Genomic DNA, 20,339 nt, shown 5'->3' on the forward strand with positions numbered 1-20,339 from the left:
TGATACATGACCTAATAGGTCTTTCTTGTCTTTAACTCCCATGATTTATCCTGCAAGACTAGCAGAATGTACTCCAAAGCCACAGATGTGTGCATACCTCTTCTGTTTGGGAATACTGTATTGGTTTTAGCTTTCTGAATTCATAACAGCACAAAGCCTGATAATATTTAGATTTTATTTCTGAAAATGTCCATAAATCAGCAGACAATAAAAGGGGAAAAAACACACCGATGATATGATATCCTAATATTTCCCAATATCCCTGACACAGCAAATCAACGGTTTGAGTGAACACAGACTACAAACGGAACAGCAATCAAACAAAAATGTTAATGCAAATCTCCTATGCACACTGACACAGTAACAAAAGCTATTCCATTTTGTCATGATCAAACCCTACTAGATGCTAATAAAAGTACACGCTCACGACTTGTAAATACACCACAGGTGGGATTTTCAAGAGCCCCTAGAACCAGTCCTCACACCACCTCTATCAGCCACAGCCACTCTATGGACTTCATAGGGAGGAAGCTCCTGAAGGTCCCATCCCAACATTCACAAGTAAGACACATTTATTCAGCTTTTACAAGCCTCAGCCCCTCAAGGAGGCACACAGGCTCCCCTTACCTGAAGGGCTGGCTGCTTGTCATTCCTCTTCGGAGACTTTAATCCACTAACTTGCTGCTGCTGCTGCTGCTGCTGTTGCAGTAGAAGCTGTCGTGCCACCTGGAGAGCCTGCGAGGAAAGAGGTTTGAAAATTGAGTTTCAGCAGACAGGGCGTGGGGAGCTAAACATAAAGCATAGGGTCGAGGCACTCCTTGGTCATGGGGTACTGCTCCACTCCTGAAGCACCTCCACTGAGGAAAGCAGTGGATTCCACATAAAAACAACCCAGCACTCACATGCAATGGAGCGATCCCCCACCACTGTATTTTGCATTTTGACTATGGAGAAAAACATTCAACTCCCGTGTGGGAACCTCAAGTAACTTCAGAAATCCTGGTGGTGAGCACCACATGTTATTTTCATTCCTCGCCTGGAGTGGTTCACACCCTTCCTTGCTACCAGACAGGCTCATGTACTAATGGGTTTCATGCTCCTGTTTGCCAGTGGGTCAGGTCTGATTTACAGAAGAGGGTTATACCACTGTCAACTCTCCTGAGCACTGGAGAAAGTCAAGGAAGCTGCTGGAAGGCTATGGTGGGAAGAAGAAGAGAACCAGTGGCAGGCAGAACCATGCCAAGTGCCGGAGATGTACTGTGCTAAAGGCTGAAGAAACTGTAAGGATCTGGAATGAATGCAATAAGGAGTGGGGACAGCACCTCGCTCCACCCAAAACCACTAAGATCAGTGGCAGGATTCAGATGGGAGAGCAGCATAGCAGCAAAGGGACAGCGTGGCTTCACAGGATGGAGGGTAAGGGATATGATCCCAAAAGCATGAGCAGAGCATCACATGGTGGCAGATTATTGCAAAATTTTGAGCAAATCAAGGGAAAAGCATCCCTGGGCAGTAAGCCACCCACACCAGGAGACCCAATTTCTCCAGCTGGCGTGGAAAAGGAAGCACAAGGAGATGAAGCACAGTGGAAAGCAGGACAAGGAGTAAGCACCTGCCGCAGCTCCCTTCCAGCCCCCCAGCCAGGGGACCACAAGGAAGAGGCTGATCCCTGGAAGATGGGCTGTGGCACAGCCAAGGCTGCTGCTCCCGGAGGATTTACCAGCACTGGACTTGGGCTTTCTTGGTCTCCTTGGAGACGTTCAGTACATGTGTAGGTGGAAAAGTGGGAAGGCTGAAGACTTCATTAATGTAAAACAAGAAAAATAGTTCCTTTGCAAGATGCCTACATGGAAGGAGGGAAAAAGCCTTCCCACTCTTACTGTGTATGCTCTCCGAGAAATTTAATTAATACCTATTAAATTAAGGAGTCAGATACGCTTCACGTTTCACTTGCTTCTCAGAGTTGCAAGGTGTTTCATCTCAGCGCAGAACCGCCAGAAAAGGTTTGACACCAAGGACTGCAAACTCAGATCCACCACCCTCCACTAAAAACTTGTTATTTTACAGCCTAGACCCATCTTTTTACTTTTGAAGGAACATTCAGCAGCCAGCGGGCTGAAGACCCACTGCTGCGGCCAGCAGCCCAGGACAAGCCGGGAGAAAAGACCTTACCATGCTCTGGCAATGAGCCCTCCTTTCAATTTAATAACAAGTCTCCAGCGGATCAGAAAAGCTTTTTAAGGGTGGATGCGATTTCCAACAGAGCTTGGTGCAATGAAGGTAAAATCAGATTTTGTGTTTCAAGCTGGTTGGTGTTCAGTGCATCCACAGCATCTCTAAAACGGTCCCTGTCCCCACAAGGGGTGCAAGGAGCTGCCATGCACAGACACACACCAGGACAGGCATCTACACTCCCACACACAACCACCCCCACTGTTTGTTCAGCGTCAAGAACCAGAAGACCAGCCTACAAATTAATATAATGCAACAAAGGGAACCTTTATGCAGAAAGTGTTAAGCATGGTTAAAAAAATATGGGGTTTTTATTGAATTAGCTTATTTAGCTGTTAAAGCATCTTCAAGGGTGGGCAGAGGCAGCAGAAATAAAACCTACAAGATTTAAGGGGATGGGCAACAAATACCTACTTAATAGGGGTGGTGTATGGCTTATTTAATTAATGAATACTTGTAAAGCACTCTGAGTTGCTCAGACAAGAAGCACTATACAGTACAAGCGCAACATATTATTATATATTATTAAGACTGGCTCTGCAGAAGAATAATTCCAGGTAAATGTGCAATCAAATGATCATTTTAGTTCCCAGTAATTAGATTCAATAGGCCAAAAAAACGCACAGAAGCCTTTCTTTAATCATACACCAAACAATCAGAACATCCCTAACCTTTCAAGCTACAGCCTTTTTGAATAAAACATCATCAACTTATAGATATTATTCCAAAAAGAACCAGTCACCATATGTGTTGTCTCTTTGAAATACAGTTGCTATAGCAGACCCTGCATGCATTTCATGTGATATGATCATATTCTATCCATTCTGGCAGCTGAGAGGTTGCACAACTAAAATTGGCTGCCAGAAATTTTTGAAGATTCCCAGAACAAGTAGCCGTGCAAGAAATGCCCGCTTTCTACTCGAGCTGGCCACAAAGCTCTGCACAGCCTGGCACAGTGGCTGCTGCCACTATGAGCCCTTACCACAGCTGACCCCCTATCGGTGGAGATCTTTGCCCCCTGGCCAGGCTCACAATGGCAAGGCTCAGATGGAGCAAAGCTGCACAGCACCCACATTCCCACACATCCTTCCTTGTGCAGGCTCTCCATTCAAGGTGGCATCTACACCTCCCTGCTCCAAGTCCAGCTGGCACTTGTCCTGGTGGGACAGGTCTCCAGCTGAGACCTGGTAGGACCAGCGATGGCAAGAGGAAGGGACAAGCATAGAGAGTGGAGCGAGGGGGGAAGGAAAGGATTAAAAATTAGTTGACTGGACGGAGCATCACAGATACAAGGAGCCAGGATGGACAGGAAAAGCAATGGGAGAAAAATAGAAGGGCAGGTGTGGGTGTGATGGCGGCAAGCTGACAGCTCAGAGGCTGCAGCTTCAAGTGGCATTTCTCATGCCTCTTCTCTCCAGATTTCGCTCTTCTGCTCAGAAGTTAAACTGACAGCAATAAAAGCATTCTCACTGAACATCTGCATCAAGGAGATACTGTGCCCTCAGTGGTAAGGTGAACCCAGGGATCCCAAGTCCCTTTGCTTTTCTGCACTTCCCTGCTCAGTCTTTCCTCCCTCCTGCCACGGACCAAGCACTACCCCTGCCATTTCCAAGTCTCATCCACACTCCTTACCAATGATGGGATGCACAGAAGAAAGATGGATAGTTCAGTCCAGGAAGCACTAGCCCTCTTTCCTCTTACATGCAAAGTATTCCAAGCTCATTTGGACTGCCTTCATGAAATTAATTTGCTGATGTTGGTTTAAGCCCAGTGGACACCTGCCCTTATTACACCGGCCATTCCATTTAATCCAAGCCACAAGTGTTGCACCTCTACCCCCTTCTCTGTTTCCACGCAGCCATCGCTCCCACATGGAACCCATTGCTGGACTCTAGCTCAGGAGCCCTGCTGAGACTCCCGATCCTGCACAGCAGTCAAGCAAGGAGAGACAAGAAAATTTTTGAGCGTGAAGTCAGTCCCACAACCTTCATCAGCACGGAGATTCGCAAGCAGGCCTGTACATTAATAAAGCTTCCTGTGGGAGTAGATGTTGCCTTTGATTTGCATATGAATTCAATGCTAGTGAGAAGTGCCAGACTGTCAGACATGGAGACCAAAGTCTCTTATCTTTCCAAAAGCTTCTGTAGCAGTTTCCCCACATTTCCTTAATCATCTGCCTTGTCCTCAACTTACTGAACAGGCAGTAGAGAGTAAAGCTGGACTCGGTTCAACTCCTGCTGCTGCCAAGTCCTGAAACAAGGGTGCCAGGACTGTTTACTGCTAGCCAACAGCTCTGCTAACATGGCCCTCTACTCACGAGCGCTGCTCTGACATCTCCAAGCTCTTTTCACACATTCCAACCCACTGCCATGGTTACATCCTAAATCTCCACCACGTGCTTGCACTTCTGCAAGTGAACAATTGCTGGGGACTGTGGTAAACCAGCAACTGAGTTCTCCTTCAGGGGACCAGCAGGGAGAGATGGCAAGAGCCTCCCTCAACCCCAGAGGTGCTTCAGGTATCTGGGCCGTGATTAACAGCAGCCACATTACATGCTGTCTACCTGTGCTGCTCAAAGACCCTGCAAGCCCTGTCAGAGCTGCTTGGGACAATCAGATCCAGACAGCAGTCCTGGCCTCCACAGCAGCTAATCAGATAGCATGAGCAATCATCCTTCCCTCTGCACCGAAATGCAAATAGGAAATCTTCCCACTTACTGAAGGAAGAGAATGAAAAGCATCACCTAGCAAACACATCTTCCTAGTGCCATGGTTTTTGGTCACTATCAACAGGGATTTGAAAGGACAACATTGGTAAAAGCCTCACTACCAACTGAGTCATCTTGATCCTGCTCAGTGCTACGCCTAAATGCAAGATACAGTAAATGAACTCCTGAGCTATTTTCTTATCCGTTAGGAAATCACCCAGAGATAAGCAGATTTTCTGGCATAAAACAGAGACCAATAAAAGGCAACTGAAACATCGTGTTTTAGAGACACTGCACAAACTTGGGATGATATTTGGGAGCCAACGTATGGGTGACATCTAACCCAAGAAAAATTATAACTGCACATCCACTGTAGGATTAATCAAGTCTGTTTCATTGAAAGATGTCATGGAGTAAGTGGGAAGCCCCACTGAAAATCCCTCTCCCTGTGCCTAGGGATGTGGCAATCACTTAATCTTTCCCAACTGGTTAAGCACTTGCGGGGGGAAGCACACATCAGAGATGACCAAGGCAATTTTACTGCAAGATAGACAGAATGCGACTTGTTTGCCCAGCTGTTGTTTGTCCAGAGCATCCGGCACTGCTATCACTCGAGTTACTGTTGTAATTAGACATTTTCACACAAGGAGCTCAATCGTTTGGTTTCACCATCCTCTTCAGGCAAGTTCTGCTGGAAGGGTAAAAACACAGCCCTGCCTCTGACTTCATGCGGCCAGAAACTCCCAATTCGGGAAGGGGGCTGAGGAAGGGAAATATACTGGAAAAAGAGTGTAGAAATGTAAAAATAGAAATGCTGCTTAAATGCCATATACTTGCTTACAGTATTAGTACATAAGGAAAACAGTAACAAGATCCAGTCCTATGGAGCCTCTTGCTAACTTATTCCACCGCTGCAGCCAGTAGCACAAGGCAGCGACTCTCCAACTGTTTTTCCATCAGCCTATTTCTATTGAAGAAAAAGAGCTCAGGCTCCTCCCTGCCCATCTGCTCAATCGGATATTAATATCAATCAGCTATTAATGAAATATGAAGACCTACAGCTATAATGGGCCTGACTCTAAAGCCAGAAGCATCTTGTTTCTGCACCTGAGGTTTATCAGGCATGGAAAGACTGATCCAAGAAACCGTGTGATGTATGGAAAGGTATGTTTGTTGGAGCGTGGAGAGATGAGCAACAGACATGAGGATGCAAAAGAAACCAGCGCCCTGTCTGACTGCCAGTTCCCAGGGCAGTTGTGCAGTAACAGCCCCCGAAATAGAGAAGCATGCACAAAGAAGTTGCAAGAAGGGCACAAACCAAAATCCCATGTGCTTTTACAGATTCCTAAGGATTTTGGGCCTTTCCAGGTGGACAAAGCTGCCCATCAGGAAAGCAACTTGAGAAAGGAGGAAGGAAGCGTTCCCAGAAATCAGAGATGGTCCCACAGCCATCCAGTGCCCAAGCAGTAAATCTGGAAAGTTACTCCGCAGCCAACATCATCATCTGCCCATTATTTCAGTTATGGTCATTAAAAAGCAAAATATAACACAACAAGCACAGAAAGATGAGACAGAAAATATTTTAAGAGCAAAATCTGTCCTTGTAAAAAATATAATGCTACCCCAGTCCCAGACTCCAGAAACGAGACCTTCTGCATTGACCTCTGAGCAATAACAGAAAGCCAGATCCTTACACAAGTGAAGGTTGCTGCTAAGCTTCACCCACTGCATTTTAGGGGAAATAGGACTTAGCAGCAAAAGGCATGCAGTTCTCCCACCATCTGCAGTTCTCCCACCATCTACATTACTCCAAGTTTCACAATGGCTTTAAGGCACTCAGGGACCACTTGGAGAGCAGCTAAAGGGGCCTCTCCCAGGGGAGGCACGGCCCACCTCTCAAAGGGTGTCTTGCTGCCATTTAGTCTCGCAAGGCAAGTACCTTTGTTTCTCCCGGGTGGGACGAGGGGGGATTTAGACTCAGCCAGCAATTTCTCTTCTTTCTCAGCTCCCATCTGTCCTCACACCCTGCTCCACTCCACAGCTGCTCCCAGCAGAGTGGCAAGATGCAGCTCACAAGCTCAGATGCACCCGAGCTTCAGAGCTGCTTCATGTCTCTCCCACTCCTCCCTTCTCTATCTCCTCTCCTGTGACACCCTCTTCTCCTGGAGCAGCAGATGTAGAGGAGCGGTGGTAGGAGGCAGACACATTGGAGGGGAGCCTTGCTGCAGCTCTCATCCGACAGGCTGAGGAGCCACACAACGTGTGGAAATGGGTGAGGAGTGGAGCAGTATGCAAAAAGGAAAAAAAAATAGTGCAAAGCGACGGCAGTGGGTAGTGCTGTTCCTCTGGGAGGAACAGAACAGGGGGAGGTGAGAAGAACCAACTAGAGAGAATAGGAAAAGAACCAAAATGAAGAGGAGGAATAAAATGTAGAAGATGCAAAAAAGGGAAGCAGATGTTCTTGCAGCACTTATTCCCTCTGACATTTGTACCCAGCTCTTTCATCTTCCTCCAGAATTGGGAAACAAGCTGCTACATGTTCCATCCCTGTTCCCACCATCCTGACCCTCTATACCACACATTAAAATGAGCTAAAGCCAAGAGCTCCCAGCACCACAGCAGGGAAGCCTGGGGATAATTACAGGCAGAGCACAGGGCTCTGTCATGGGACACAGCTAGGATCCAACATAACCTGGTGAAGTCGGCCTGCCAACCGGCTTCCTCATCAGCCTTGGATTCAAACCACTATCATCCCCAGCTAATCCTCTCTTTCCTTGTTTCGTTGAATAATCCTCCTCCATCTACCCTGTAACCAACTCCACTCCACAGGTGCAGCAGAGGGATGCTATGAGCCAAGAAGATGCTGCCGACTGCCTGTTCCCAGCACCTTGCTAAGCTGCAGCTCCTCTGCAAGGCTGGCTCCATCCAAGGGGCTACCAGCAAGCTCGTCAAAGAGGAGAGCTTCAGCATCAATCCTTTACTCAAACAGAATGATCAGCTGGCTCCCCTGAAGGCTTTGCTGAGATACAGCAGACTGATCTAGCCAAGTGACTAATAGGTGATTCTCACGCTGGAAAAAGAAAAGGGACCTGGAGGTCCACATGCACAAACCCCGGCTCACATCCTGTCCCTGATGCGGCGGGGGCAGGCTTGGAGCAAGGGAGCTGGCAACGTGCCTCTTGCTGAAGCATCTCCTAGAATAGTTCAGTCATAAGGAAAGAAGATGAGTCTGTATTTTTCTTTCAGCAGGCTTAGTTTCTTTCCTCTGGAATAGATCTGGCTATCAGTTGAGGAGATCCCCTCCAGAAAAAGGCACTGGAAACAGAAACCCCTTTCTTCCAAACCCACAGGGTGGAGTTGCCTGTGCCCTAGAGCTGCTACTCTTCGTCCTCATGGGTGTTGAGGTTAATTCTGCCAGCTAGAGGAGGAGCGGACTTGATGCTCCTCGTGCCCTGCCACACCACAGTCCATCCCAGGTCCCCACACGCTATATTGGCTCTGCAGCAGCAAGGACCCAGCCCCACGCAAGGGGATTACAGCGATTTGTCTCCAAATATTAATTTTGTAACTTATTCATTAATTCCACCAACCTGGGGGTGAAAGGTGGTCAGAGTAGTTTCTTCAAACAACTAGAGGGGGATGGAAGGGGCGGGCAAACCACACTCAGCAAACCACAGAACCCTGTGAGCCCCAAATCAGCCACGACAGTGACAACGGCTACAAAAATCCCTTTCTCGAGGCCCAAACGAAATCCTCAGGCAGTTACACTGTAAAAAACACCTTCTGTCTCCTCTTCTAAAGAGTCACAGTCAAGACTCATCAAAGCCATTTAAAAAGCATCTGGCAAAAAGTTCCCAAACATTAAAAATGGCTCGCTCTATTTTGGCATGTCAAGATTCACAGCATGTAGCGGTCTGTACCAGCAAGAAAAGAGGGATGGGCCAACACATCCTGGTAAAATGAGAAAGGATACAAATCTTGGCTCCCTGCACAAACTGAACCAGAACTGAACTGTGTCTGAGTGATGAAAAAAAATCTTATGGGATTTCCAGCTCGTTTCTGTAGGCTTGAGATCAGATTCTGAACTACTGTGTTTATCCAAAAGTGAACCAGACCTTTGAATATTTGGAGGACTATTCACTGCTGAGCTACATTTTTCTTGGATGTCAAAAGCACGGGAAGTTCTCATATTTTTTAATAGCGAAGAGGGGTAAGGTGGGGGGGAACGGCGGGGAGAAGGAAGAGTGCCTTTTTGCTTCTACAACATAAATAGTATATTGCATACAGCTGCTCGCGCGCTTCCCTGTGTGGTCAACAAAACAGGGAACATATTTTAAGCTTGTTTTCCAAAACACTGTATGACAAACTTGCACACAGGGGCCCATGAAACAAAGTCCCTGAGCGTGGATATCTCACCATGTACTATCGGACGCCCACCACTGCTGTGTGAACGAAGGAAGCAAAATCCTGGGACAGCCCAAAACCTGGGAAACTAATGCTGCAAATCACATCTCTGTATTTTGAGCCTATGGCACAACCTAATTTAGAACAGCTTCTGAAAACCTTAACTTTAAAAGATTCTGGTATGGCGAAAATAGGCGAGGGTCAGATGGAGGCGACAAAAATGATTAGAGGCCTCGGCAGATATGAGGGAAGATTGATAAGGGTGGGAGTGTTTAGTTTAGCAAGGGATGAGTAAGAGGGGAGATGATAAAGTATACAAATTGTGACTCGGCCTGAGAAGGTACATCTGGCGCTATTTGCCATTTCTCATAATGCAAAAGAAAGGGGACATTGAATGAAGTCAGGAAGCAACAACAACCAAAAAAATATAAAGCAGATAAAGGGATTATTTTTTTCTTTCTTAATACACAACTTATAATTAGTCTCTGGAACTCACTGTCACAAGACATCACCAGTGCCGAGAGTATAGGGAGGACGCAAAGAAAGGATTAGACATTTGCACAGATAGTAATGAGAGCATTTACAGCTAGTTTTGGTAGGATAAAAGTATAAATCAGGGCACAATTGTTTATGCTTCAGGGCACAAGGCAACCTTTAATCGCTGGAGGCGAGGAGGAAACTTCTCCCCACGGACAGGTCCTCTAACTGTCCTTCACAGGCTCCTGCTCAAGGCCTACAGCCAGGGATGGAGAGACCCTCTGCCTGATGGGATGCTCCCACCCCTCTGTCTTCTTAGGTACCTCCAACCCACGCTGCCGAGCCCAAACCCCATTCCCCAACCCATCCCAAACTCCCTTGACCCCTGGGGAGCCGCTGGGCACAGAGCTGGAAGCCCATGTCACCTGGCCCAAGCCACTTATTTCCTCTTTCTTCTTCACATCACATTTAAGTTTCACGTCCGTATTTTGCTGGCCCGTACTCTCCCTGGTATTTCGACTGCCATTTTTCCCTCCCTCTAAACTAAACTTGCCACTAGAGTCCCTGCCACCCATCGGGGCTCTGCTGGGGCTCTGCCCTCCACACGAAGCACTGTTGCCCATCAGTCGGTGGGCAAAGCCTACACCTCCTCCTCCCTGGACCCACCAGCAATGTGTACACGGGAACGTAACTTCAGGATGTCAGGCAAATTTTCCTTATTTTGACGTGAAGCCATTCCATAGAGGGAATCTCTGTCCCCGAGGAGAAGGGTGGCCTTCCTGCCAATACAGCACTGCAGGGCAGTGGCAGTCAGGCACTATTACGGACCGCAGAGCTCATCAACGTGCTGGAACTGACATGCGATTCAGAGAGACAAAGAGGGATTTTGAAAGCAAGTCAGTCTATTAAATTTATATCTACCTGCACAATGTGAAACAAACCACATCTCGGTTTCCTTTCATGTGCATGACAGTCTTAACTTGTTTCTTTTAATCCCGTAAAAGCAACATGCTTCCCAGAGATGAGGCAAACCTGTATTTTACTTCCTGACAGTGATTTAGTTTATAGTTGGGTTGTTTTGCTTTTTTTTGCAGGGAAGATAATGAGCATTGTCCTAAGCTGGTACCACAAAGGAAATACACGCTACATGCTAGACACCTGGCATTTAAAAAAGAATCACATAAATCGACATCATCTACAACAGACCAAATACAGCTGCAACAAAGCTCCCAGTAGTACTCTCCAAGGTTTTCCTCAGAAGTCAGCACCCTTCTACAAATTCAAAGTGCCTCTCATGTAGTCAACTGCACCCCAAGTCGGACTGGGGAGAGGACCCAGGATGAGCTGAGGCACAAATGACTATGTAGTAAATCCAGCAAATCCAAAGGAGTGAAGCAGCAATCCATGGAAACATTCCACACAAGAGGGGGTTTTAAGTGCCTTTAATTCCCAGCTGCAAACCCAATATGCTGCCAGAAGGCGGAGACCGCCAAATACAAGGGGTTAATGGCCTTGCTAATGACACACATAATTTCCTTTTATCATAAAACAATACGTTTATTATTTTCTGTATATCTGTTAAAGGGCACGGCCTTCTGAGTGGAAAACAAAACACAGCTCGGTCACATGTTTATTTGCTTCAGCTACTCCCTTTCCCTTCTGATAAATAATCAAACATGCCATCCAGAAAAAACAAAACCAGTGAGCTGGGAAATTTGATGGTCATCAAATAGACTAAGATACCAAGAAAAGCAGCCCACTGTTCCCACAGTGAGTTTTCTGCCCCACACCTACACTAACATCTGAGTAAATAACTTCAGTCACTCTTTCCATTTTCCCCATGCAATTACTCCTACTGTTAAACAAATTGTCCTTAAGGCAGTTGCAAACACCATTTTTTATTCCTGCAAAGTAGAACAACTTCTGAACATTAAAAAGCCAGACTAGCAATATATTTTAAAAATATGTTTGTTGTACTTGCGGTTTGGCTGAACACACAGCTTGATTTCTCTCTCGCTCGGTCTCTTTTCTAGGAAGATGGGGGTTTACAGTTTAAAATTTTAAAGTGTATTTGGATCTCAGAGAGGCAGGAAAAGCCTCGAGAAGGATGAGTTTTCTCCGTAGGGCAGGCAGCATATTTTCCATTTTCTCTTATGTTTCACACTATGTGCTTACCAAAAAAAAAACCTTACCTGCTATTTCAGAAGACTTTTGAGGGGGGAAGAAACAACCAAGAAATATCAAGTAGTTTTTTAAGTCAGTTGAACAGAGAGGGAAAAATCCAGCATACATGTTACAACACGGATTACCCAGAGGATCTACACTATCTTCCAAAAACCCCTGAAGACCATTCATACAACAATCATTAATACTGAAAAACTGCAGAGAAAATCCCTCACGTGAGAAGTTAACAACCATTACCCGGAGTGAGCACGCTTTCCCTTTCCTTTTCTAGTACCACAGGTCTAAACAATAGTAATATGAATGAGATAATAGCCATGCTTGTCTCAGCAGCCTGATTTTTATTAGCATGAAATTGGTACAAATATTAGCGAGGCTGGCTCGCAAGTGGTGCCAGAGCCACGACGCAAACAATTTGCAGAAAACAAAAGCGGCTCGGCAGGCTTGAACCTCTCTCTTTTACTGCCCAGAACAGCATCCACGCTTCCTTTTTTTAAGGGGGTTGGTTTTTCTCTTCTTTTGCCACTTGTGCAAATGCAAGAAGCCACAGCACCCGGTGAGCAGCAGGGCCAGTGACACACGGCTGCTCCCGCTCCAGAAGGATGTCGCAAGGCGATGAGTGCCCTGAAAGAGGACTTGGTCCTCACCATGGTTCTCCACAGCCATGCCAAAAAACCCACCCTCATTGTCAACACCACAGCAAACAACATAAACCAGCTTCTTTTGCTTTTAAACCTCAGCAATTCCCCTCTCCTCTGCTGCCAAGCTGCCTGCGCAAGGCAACACATTAAAAGTTCAGCCCTGCCTGCACGCTCCTTTTCTCTGAGCGCTCGCAGAGAAAATGAAGAGTTTAACAGAGTAAGCTCTTACTGTCTGCCTTTAGATTTCCGTCTTCACGCTGGAGATGTGTTTCTGGCTGTTTCTGTGAAGCGGGGGCTGAAGAATGGTAAAAAGATGTTTGAATAAACAGGAAGTGCTGTGCAGCCGGAGTGCAGGCTGGAGGGAGACGGCGCTGGAGCTCTGCCCTTCGCCGGCAGCCACCGCGTCTCTGCCTCCACAGTAGCAACCTCTGCTTTTTGCTAAATGACAAAGAAACCGCAAAGCATTCCTTCCCTAATGCTTCCCTTGCAAAGTGGTGGGATCGGCTGGAGCTCACAGGTAATCTCCAAGTTGGGTTTAGCACTGCACCAGGCGCAAAAACCTAGCTACTCGGCGTTATTAAGTTCCCTGTCTGTAAGTAGAAACATGCAGAACTAATTACGTCCCCAACTAGACCAAACAGCAGCAAAAAGCACTGCACCTAGGCAAATCCATATTCGCACGTAAGTTCAGCCAAGTTTGACTTTCCTACCCTCCTCAGAGCTGTGACTGGCTCTTAAAACAGGCTTGCAAGGCTGCCCAGGCTTCAGAGCTGTTTTCTCTAACTGCGTGAATTGAAATATAAACATCCACCCAAAAAACCCACAACTTGTCTTGGGTGCAGGACTTGCATCCAGCATCTCCGAAAGCGTGTGTTTAGCATTCAGGCAGATGCTTTCCCTTCTTTGGCGTCTCCTTCTCCTCCCTAAAACAAACTACCTATTTAGCAAAAGATGACTAACTAACTGTCACCCCACCTAATTATCGAAGCCCTGTCTTCTGTCATATTGGTGACACGACACAGATATTGTCAAGAAAAAGTAAACTGGGGCTGGCACTCAAAGGCAGCTCGTGAAGAGATGAGCAGCCGAACAGCCATATTCAATAAAAAAGAGGAACAGGATTCCTTTAGAAAATGTATTGCTGTTGTGGCAACGTGCTGTTGCTGCTGAAGGGACTGATTTGTTATTTAGCATGTAGTCTTGGACTGTCTGTCATTCTGGGTGCTAATGCTCTGCTAAAATAACTCATTGGGAGCTGTCAGTGGGATGTTTACATAGGCCCCCAATCTTTTCTTCATACAAGGAAATTTTTTACTGGAATTCATCTTCTTTTGATCTCACATTCAAAGCAACAGCAGCTTGATAGACATGCAAGTCTGAAAGCAAATCCAGACGCTGAAGATAAACCGCCAGAGTATGACAGGCAGGAGCATCTAAAGCTTATAAAAATGAAGAGAACAGCATGTCGTCTGAGTATTACAATAGCAGAAATCAAGAGACATATTAGGTGGAACTGATCAGCCACAAAAACAGTTCAAAAGGCAGATCACAGAAACAGAAGACTAAGCTAGGAAAAAAAATGGAAAGATCTGCTTTACAGAGGCATCACCTCCTTTCTGAGTACCACGGCGTTTCCACTCCAGTGTGTAAACTTAAGGGGGAAAAAAAGAGGAGGGCTTGAGCCTTCTCCACTAACTCAGCAGTTCTCACCTTCAACTCACCAATTAATCTGCCGAGTGTACATTTCAATTACATGTTATTCAAAGTGAAATAAAAATAGTACTCCATGTCTAGCCCAGCTCTCCAACACACCACAGAGAGAGGGAACTGGGGCCTTTTCCTTAGGAAACAGGGGAATCACATCTACCCCAAGGGACAAGAGGGGCCCTGGCTGCAGTCCCTGCTACCATTTTAGCTTGTACGCCTTTTCAAAGAGCTGAGTCTTGGGATGCTCTTGAGCTCTGCCTCTTTCATCTGGTGCAGAAATATTAGTTCAGAAGACGATTTTATTTAAATTGAATTAGTTGTACCACAGAGTCCACAGCTACGTACCGGAGACAACATTTGCTGCGAAAGAATTGCTGAAACTTTCTCTAGAAACCTATACATTTTTAATTTTTCTTCCCCAAATAAGCTTCTTATTCTAATTGAAGTCAGCAAATATAATGAAAAAGTAATTCTCAAACAATTTTGTACTTAGAGCTGTTTGTTAACAAACACTGAACAAGCAGCAGTGTTAGGTTAAAGGGCAGCAGGATTCCACATTATAATTTAGCCTGCGGTTATTTCTGATTAAGAACACCCTCCGGGACAGCAATGCAAGATCTTCTTTTGCAGCAGGCATGGCTTTTAAAATTAGCCTCTTCTCCATAATAAAACCAACAGGAAAACTGTGGATTTAAAACTGTATTAACCAATTTGATGTAGTGCAATCAGTTTATGTCTTGCTTTCTGCAAAACACCATTCCCTGCCGTAGTCAAGTTACAAATGTAGAAATGCTTCCTGGATTCTGAAACTGTTGTAAGAAAGTCACCTTCTGTCATGCTTATGTAGCTATCTAATGTGCTAAAGGCTGATTATTTATCTTTAAACTGTACTAGTTTAATCTTTTAAGGTCACCACTAATCTGCTCCAACCTTTTAAAAAATAGCAGCTTTCAAGACTTACTGCTGGAATAGCGAAACTCAATGCTGAATGTCACTGTAACGGATACATTAGCCAGAATAAGTGCAGTTTTACAATGTAAACACCAAATATAAATCCCCACCTAAATGAGAAGAAAAATATGATCTCCAGGCCAGGAGAAATGTCAGTAAATAAGAACAACACTGTATTATTTCACACAAATATCGTTCCAAACCACGTTGCCATTTTCCTCTCCTTCCCATACTGTCCCAGTGCAAAACAGGCAAAACTTGGGTATAATTTAAAGGATCACTAGGTGTGTTTTCTTTATCTTTTCCCTTTGGCAGCAGCAACTTTGCATGCCTGCTGCAAAACCTCAGGACTGCATATGGAAGTCACTGTAAACCCCAAAACCCCCTCGCAGGTTACTTGCTTGCAGGGGCTGCACAGTGGCCCTTCTATAGTCAGTTCTTTTCCCCTAGACTTCTTCTGGACTTGAATGTCACAGTAGACCTTGAATGTGAAATGGCTTCAAGCTAATTGCTTTAATTGCTTGAAGATGTGCAGGCAGGTGAAACCCGATCCCCTTGGCCATTGTAGAGACCAGGAACAACACAGGAATGTTTACATAGTGGTTTGAGTTTAATAGACAGTAGAGCTGAGTTTCAGACAGCTAGCAAAAACATAGCTAATAGGTGACCTCCTAATGTAGTCCTCTTTTTTAAAAACAAAATACAATTTAATTTTATACAGGGCAATGCCCCTAAATGCCAAGGTTATCTGCTTGACTTTTTGAGTGAGCGTGCACTGCATTGCACCTGACATTTATACCAGAAACTTTATCCTGAATGCATTTCCCTCCACCTTAAAACAAAAAGCACTTTATGTGTCAGTCACCTTACAAACAGATCAGACATGGGATGAGGTTTCCTATTAAAGTGCAGACATTTTAATTTAAAATTGAGTGTTTTCCACCTCTGTCGTACTCCTTTTGCCCCCAAAAACACATGGGAGGGGATGTAACCTGAAACACCTTTCCCAGTGCATCCCTGCATTCCCTCACCTGGGCACTCCCACCCTGCGGCTGGGATTGGCACAAGCCTTCGCTGGGATCTTCTGAGAAGACCAGATACAACTTTTCACGACTTTTCCTGCTTTCCAGAGCTTCGAATATATTTGCTGTACACTGTGAAGATACAGACTAATTGCAATGTGCTTTTTCAAAGGCTCAGCTTGGTTTCGCGCATGGCACAAATTCAGCAGCTCTTCCTGAGGCAAAACTCCTCCTGACCGAGAACTGCAGCGTTTGGGGTCACTGAGAACCAGGCCCGCCTTCCAAGAATCATGAGGTAAGTAAAACATTTGAAACCAGCCAAAGACCGGCAGGCAGGTATAGAACAAGCATGGAAAACAAAGCAGAAACGGTGATTTTGGCAGTAGCAGTAGCATAAAGACACTTACCGTAAGGATAGTCCAAAAAACAAACACTGAAAGCAGGCAATACCTAACACTCACTTTCCTGGCACAGGTGCTTCGAGTTTTGTGGCCAAGCTTAAAACTGCACTGGGTGAATATTAGGAAAAATTAATGTATTACCTACCAGACAAAAAGGAATACATAAAGTAGCATTGATGTAGGAAGGAAAAAGGGAAGGCAATCTGAGGAACAAGACTGGAAAAAGCACAAATGCACAGAGGTAGAGAAGAGGGGCCAAACAAGCATGTATTTAATGCCCAAGAAAACGGCAAACAACCTCCAAACCCACAGCCTGGCAAGGAAAGGGCATTTCCAGCCTGCTCTTTGCGATCTTGTTCAGAAAGTTTCAAATTCTCTTGTGCTTTATGCTGAAAATATCACCCACCGCTGGTAGAAGAAAGAGGAAGGCTGCTCCAGCCCCTTCTGGATGCAACTGTGGTTTGCAGGAAGACAATAGATGCTGCTTGCTCTGCTCTACCTTGCCTCTTATTCCCAATCCTCAGAAGCAAATGAGTAACTGATCTTAAATAATACAGAACAAAGGGAACAATAGAAGACAGAAAGCAAGCTGGGATACTCGGGAGCATGCCTCTTTCTGTTGAGAGACAATCTCACTGGCATACACGTATGCAGAGTTGTTGTCCCATGTGTTCCCCTCATCACCTCCAAAAAGCTCAGATTCCAGAAACGGTGAAGTTATAATGGATTATTTTTTTTTTTTACCAAAAGAGAGCGAAAAAAAAAATAAGAAAAAGTTGAGAATAGAAAAAAAACAGTGTCAATTTAAAGATTTAGTATAAACTAGTTCAAGCCTGCGGGAGGAACGCTAGGTGGAAAAAGTAAACATGGTCCCCCCAAGTAGTTCCCCTGGAAGCGGAGCAGGCAGCCAGTGCCTGGTACCGCCGGCTGCCCTGCGCCGCGGGGAGGTCAGCCCAGCTATGCTAAACTGACAGGTTCAGTTTACAGCAGGCCAGCACTTTGTTTGGATATACTGGCCTTGCTCACCGCCAGCTTAACAACAGATGGCTAGAAAACTTTCATTATGTTGCAGAGGGCTGAACTGCAAACAATCGGGGAAAACTGTGAAAAGTTTAACTCTCTGCAAACCGAGCGGGGAAGGGCTCGTCTCACCAGCCCGCTTCCCACTCCCACCCTGGGCAGGAGCGCCTTTAAATTAATTAAAGCGGGATGGGATGATTAATCATACCTGGGCGCAGTCCTGGGGATGCTTGGAAAAAAAGAATGTGCGATTTGACAAGGTCATTTCAATAAAAGTAGCATTTTAGACGAAAACGGACTTTGACGGATGGCAAAGCTGATTTTACACCTTCCTCAAGCCTGTGGCCTCAAGGAAGTTATAGAAAGTTTTGGCAATAATCCCCCAATCTGGGTGTACCAAGAGCTTCCCGATGAGTGTTTTTCCATCTCCAGAAACAGAGCTTCCGTACCTCAAATTCCCACTTCAAACTTCTGCGCTTGACAGCAAGAGAAGGCCGCCAAATAATCTAGCACACAGATCTGAATATGATTTATCCAAATCTGTGTATAATTTAAATATTCATTAAATTGATTCAATTCATATGCACCCTAATATCTTTTAACGCTCTAAGGCAGGTTATAAATGCACCTTCCGAGGTTTAATTCAATTGACAATCTTATATACATCTCATCACTGGAAACGCATTATTTTATATTATTCAAGAAATGAACGAATCTGTTTTCCACAAATGTATTTTAAAAGCTACTCTTTCCTGTTATTGAAAGAAAATTGTGTTTATTACTCCTTTAGCATAGTGTAAACTCATAAACGTCAACAGAGAGTACAAGGAAAACTGTCAACTAAATATTGTTTCCTTCATGAGCTGCTCTTCCAAGTCAATTACGCCTTTCAACTTCTGGGGCATTGTATGATAAACTGGCAGTAAAAATCATTCACATTAATATACCATGGTGCCTTGCCTGCAAAAGGTAATTAAAGAAGTAAATGACTCATAAGAATAGACATATTAGCTGCAAAATGAAAGGCAACTGAGCTGCCACATGAAAATATGTACCATTAAGATACTGCATTTTCATATTCCTGTAATCAGCTTCAGTAGACTAATGCTTATTTAATCCAGTTCTCTGCTAAGTCCATCAACAACTGTTTTTTGCTGTTTTCTCCTTGACTGAACATTATGTGTGCAGGTTTGGAATAAATACTGCAATAAGATTTTTGCATAGTCAATTGAAGAAAAGGTTTTTTATCTTTTAAAAACTATTTTTCTTTCCCACCAAGAGGAATACAGCAGAGAAGGATACCAAGAACCTCCCCCAATTTCCTGGGGTTCTTTCAGTGCCAATACACTCTGAGTGAAATACATACCCCATTCTAACATTCACCATTTTGATTTGTTAAACTACTAGGAAATACAAGTCTAATGACTCCATCTTCCAACTTTCCTATTCTTCACATAGAAAACACTTTGCCTTGTTAACACAGATTTTCATTACGGTTAGAAAAATCGGACTGGTTTTCTCTTTCTGAAGCCGGGACAAGGAGAGAAGCAGGCACTGGTAGGTTTGGGGAGGAGATGGAGACACAGGCTGGGGAACCCAAGAGGCATCACCCTTGAACGATATACATCCCACTGAGATGCCCTCCCCATCCCCGACTTTTGGAAAGCTTCAGATGACAGAAGACTGAAACTCCAAACCCAGAAAGACACGGTCTCAGCATCCCACCCTGAAAGTGGGACCATCAAGCTCAGCGACAAGATACTCTTGATTTTTAGGAACGGCTTTCGCTGCGAGCTTGCCCTGCCTTCAGGCAATGTGTGGTGCACATCTCGGACCACCTCTGCTCTCTGGCCATCAGATAAACACAAGCCTTTGGTAAAGCGTGTTGGGTTCAACTTCCCAAGCAGTGTCCCTTGCAGGGAGAAGGTAAAATTCAGAGGCCAAAGTACACTTCTCTCCATCCTCCAAAACAACACCTTGCAAACACTCAAACATTTATAACTCATCCTGTTTGCAAGCAGTAATTAAAATATCCTTTTCATCACAATAATAGCTCTGTAAGGCCAAGATCCAAACTGCTTTTGACTGCACAGCTAACACAATTATTTCATTTTCTAAAGTATAGGGTGGAGTTAACTACAGTATCTCAGCTATCACTATGGTGTGACTGTTGACAAATGCTGACTTTTCTAAATGGCAGATGCTCTGTATGTACCATCCATCCGTTATTTATTATGCCCGACGTAGGTTTATCCTTGCAAAAAGAGATCTTTCAATAAAAACCTTAACATGAGGCTTTGCAACCTGCATTATATGTTGCTTATTTATCACTATCAGTACAAAATAGTATAAGCCTTAAAATGTAGGATCAATCATTAGTTAAAGTGTATTATTGCTTCTCCATTGGGGCAGACATCACTTTGTACCCACAATTAATGAGCTCTAGTCCTTTTTCTAATTAAGGAACAAAGGTTCTTGTGTGCAGAGTATAGAGTGACACTGTCTAGAGAACACACATTTAAATAGAAGAGAATCCTTCTAATTACCTTAAAATAGGATTTTTAATATCCAGGAACATAATAGGATCAAGAAATTA

The 20,339-nt window shown here is 44.8% G+C and overlaps 1 protein-coding gene across 6 annotated transcripts in view; it reads right to left on the bottom strand.

Annotated features, from left to right (window-relative positions):
• FOXP1 (forkhead box P1) overlaps positions 1 to 20,339 on the bottom strand; it is a 387,025-nt gene that overhangs the window by 111,684 nt on the left and 255,002 nt on the right. For 5 of the 6 annotated variants that reach the window (XM_069866021.1, XM_069866026.1, XM_069866025.1 and 2 more), the window contains one exon: positions 628 to 735. In XM_069866021.1, the coding sequence (XP_069722122.1) occupies positions 628 to 735 (108 nt within the window). Of the gene's footprint in view, positions 1 to 627; positions 736 to 12,871; positions 13,015 to 20,339 lie in introns of those variants that run through there. The other variant, XM_069866027.1, reaches the window with a different exon arrangement.

The sequence above is a fragment of the Phaenicophaeus curvirostris genome, chromosome 11 (assembly GCF_032191515.1).
Source record: "Phaenicophaeus curvirostris isolate KB17595 chromosome 11, BPBGC_Pcur_1.0, whole genome shotgun sequence".
Lineage (NCBI taxonomy): Eukaryota > Metazoa > Chordata > Aves > Cuculiformes > Cuculidae > Phaenicophaeus > Phaenicophaeus curvirostris.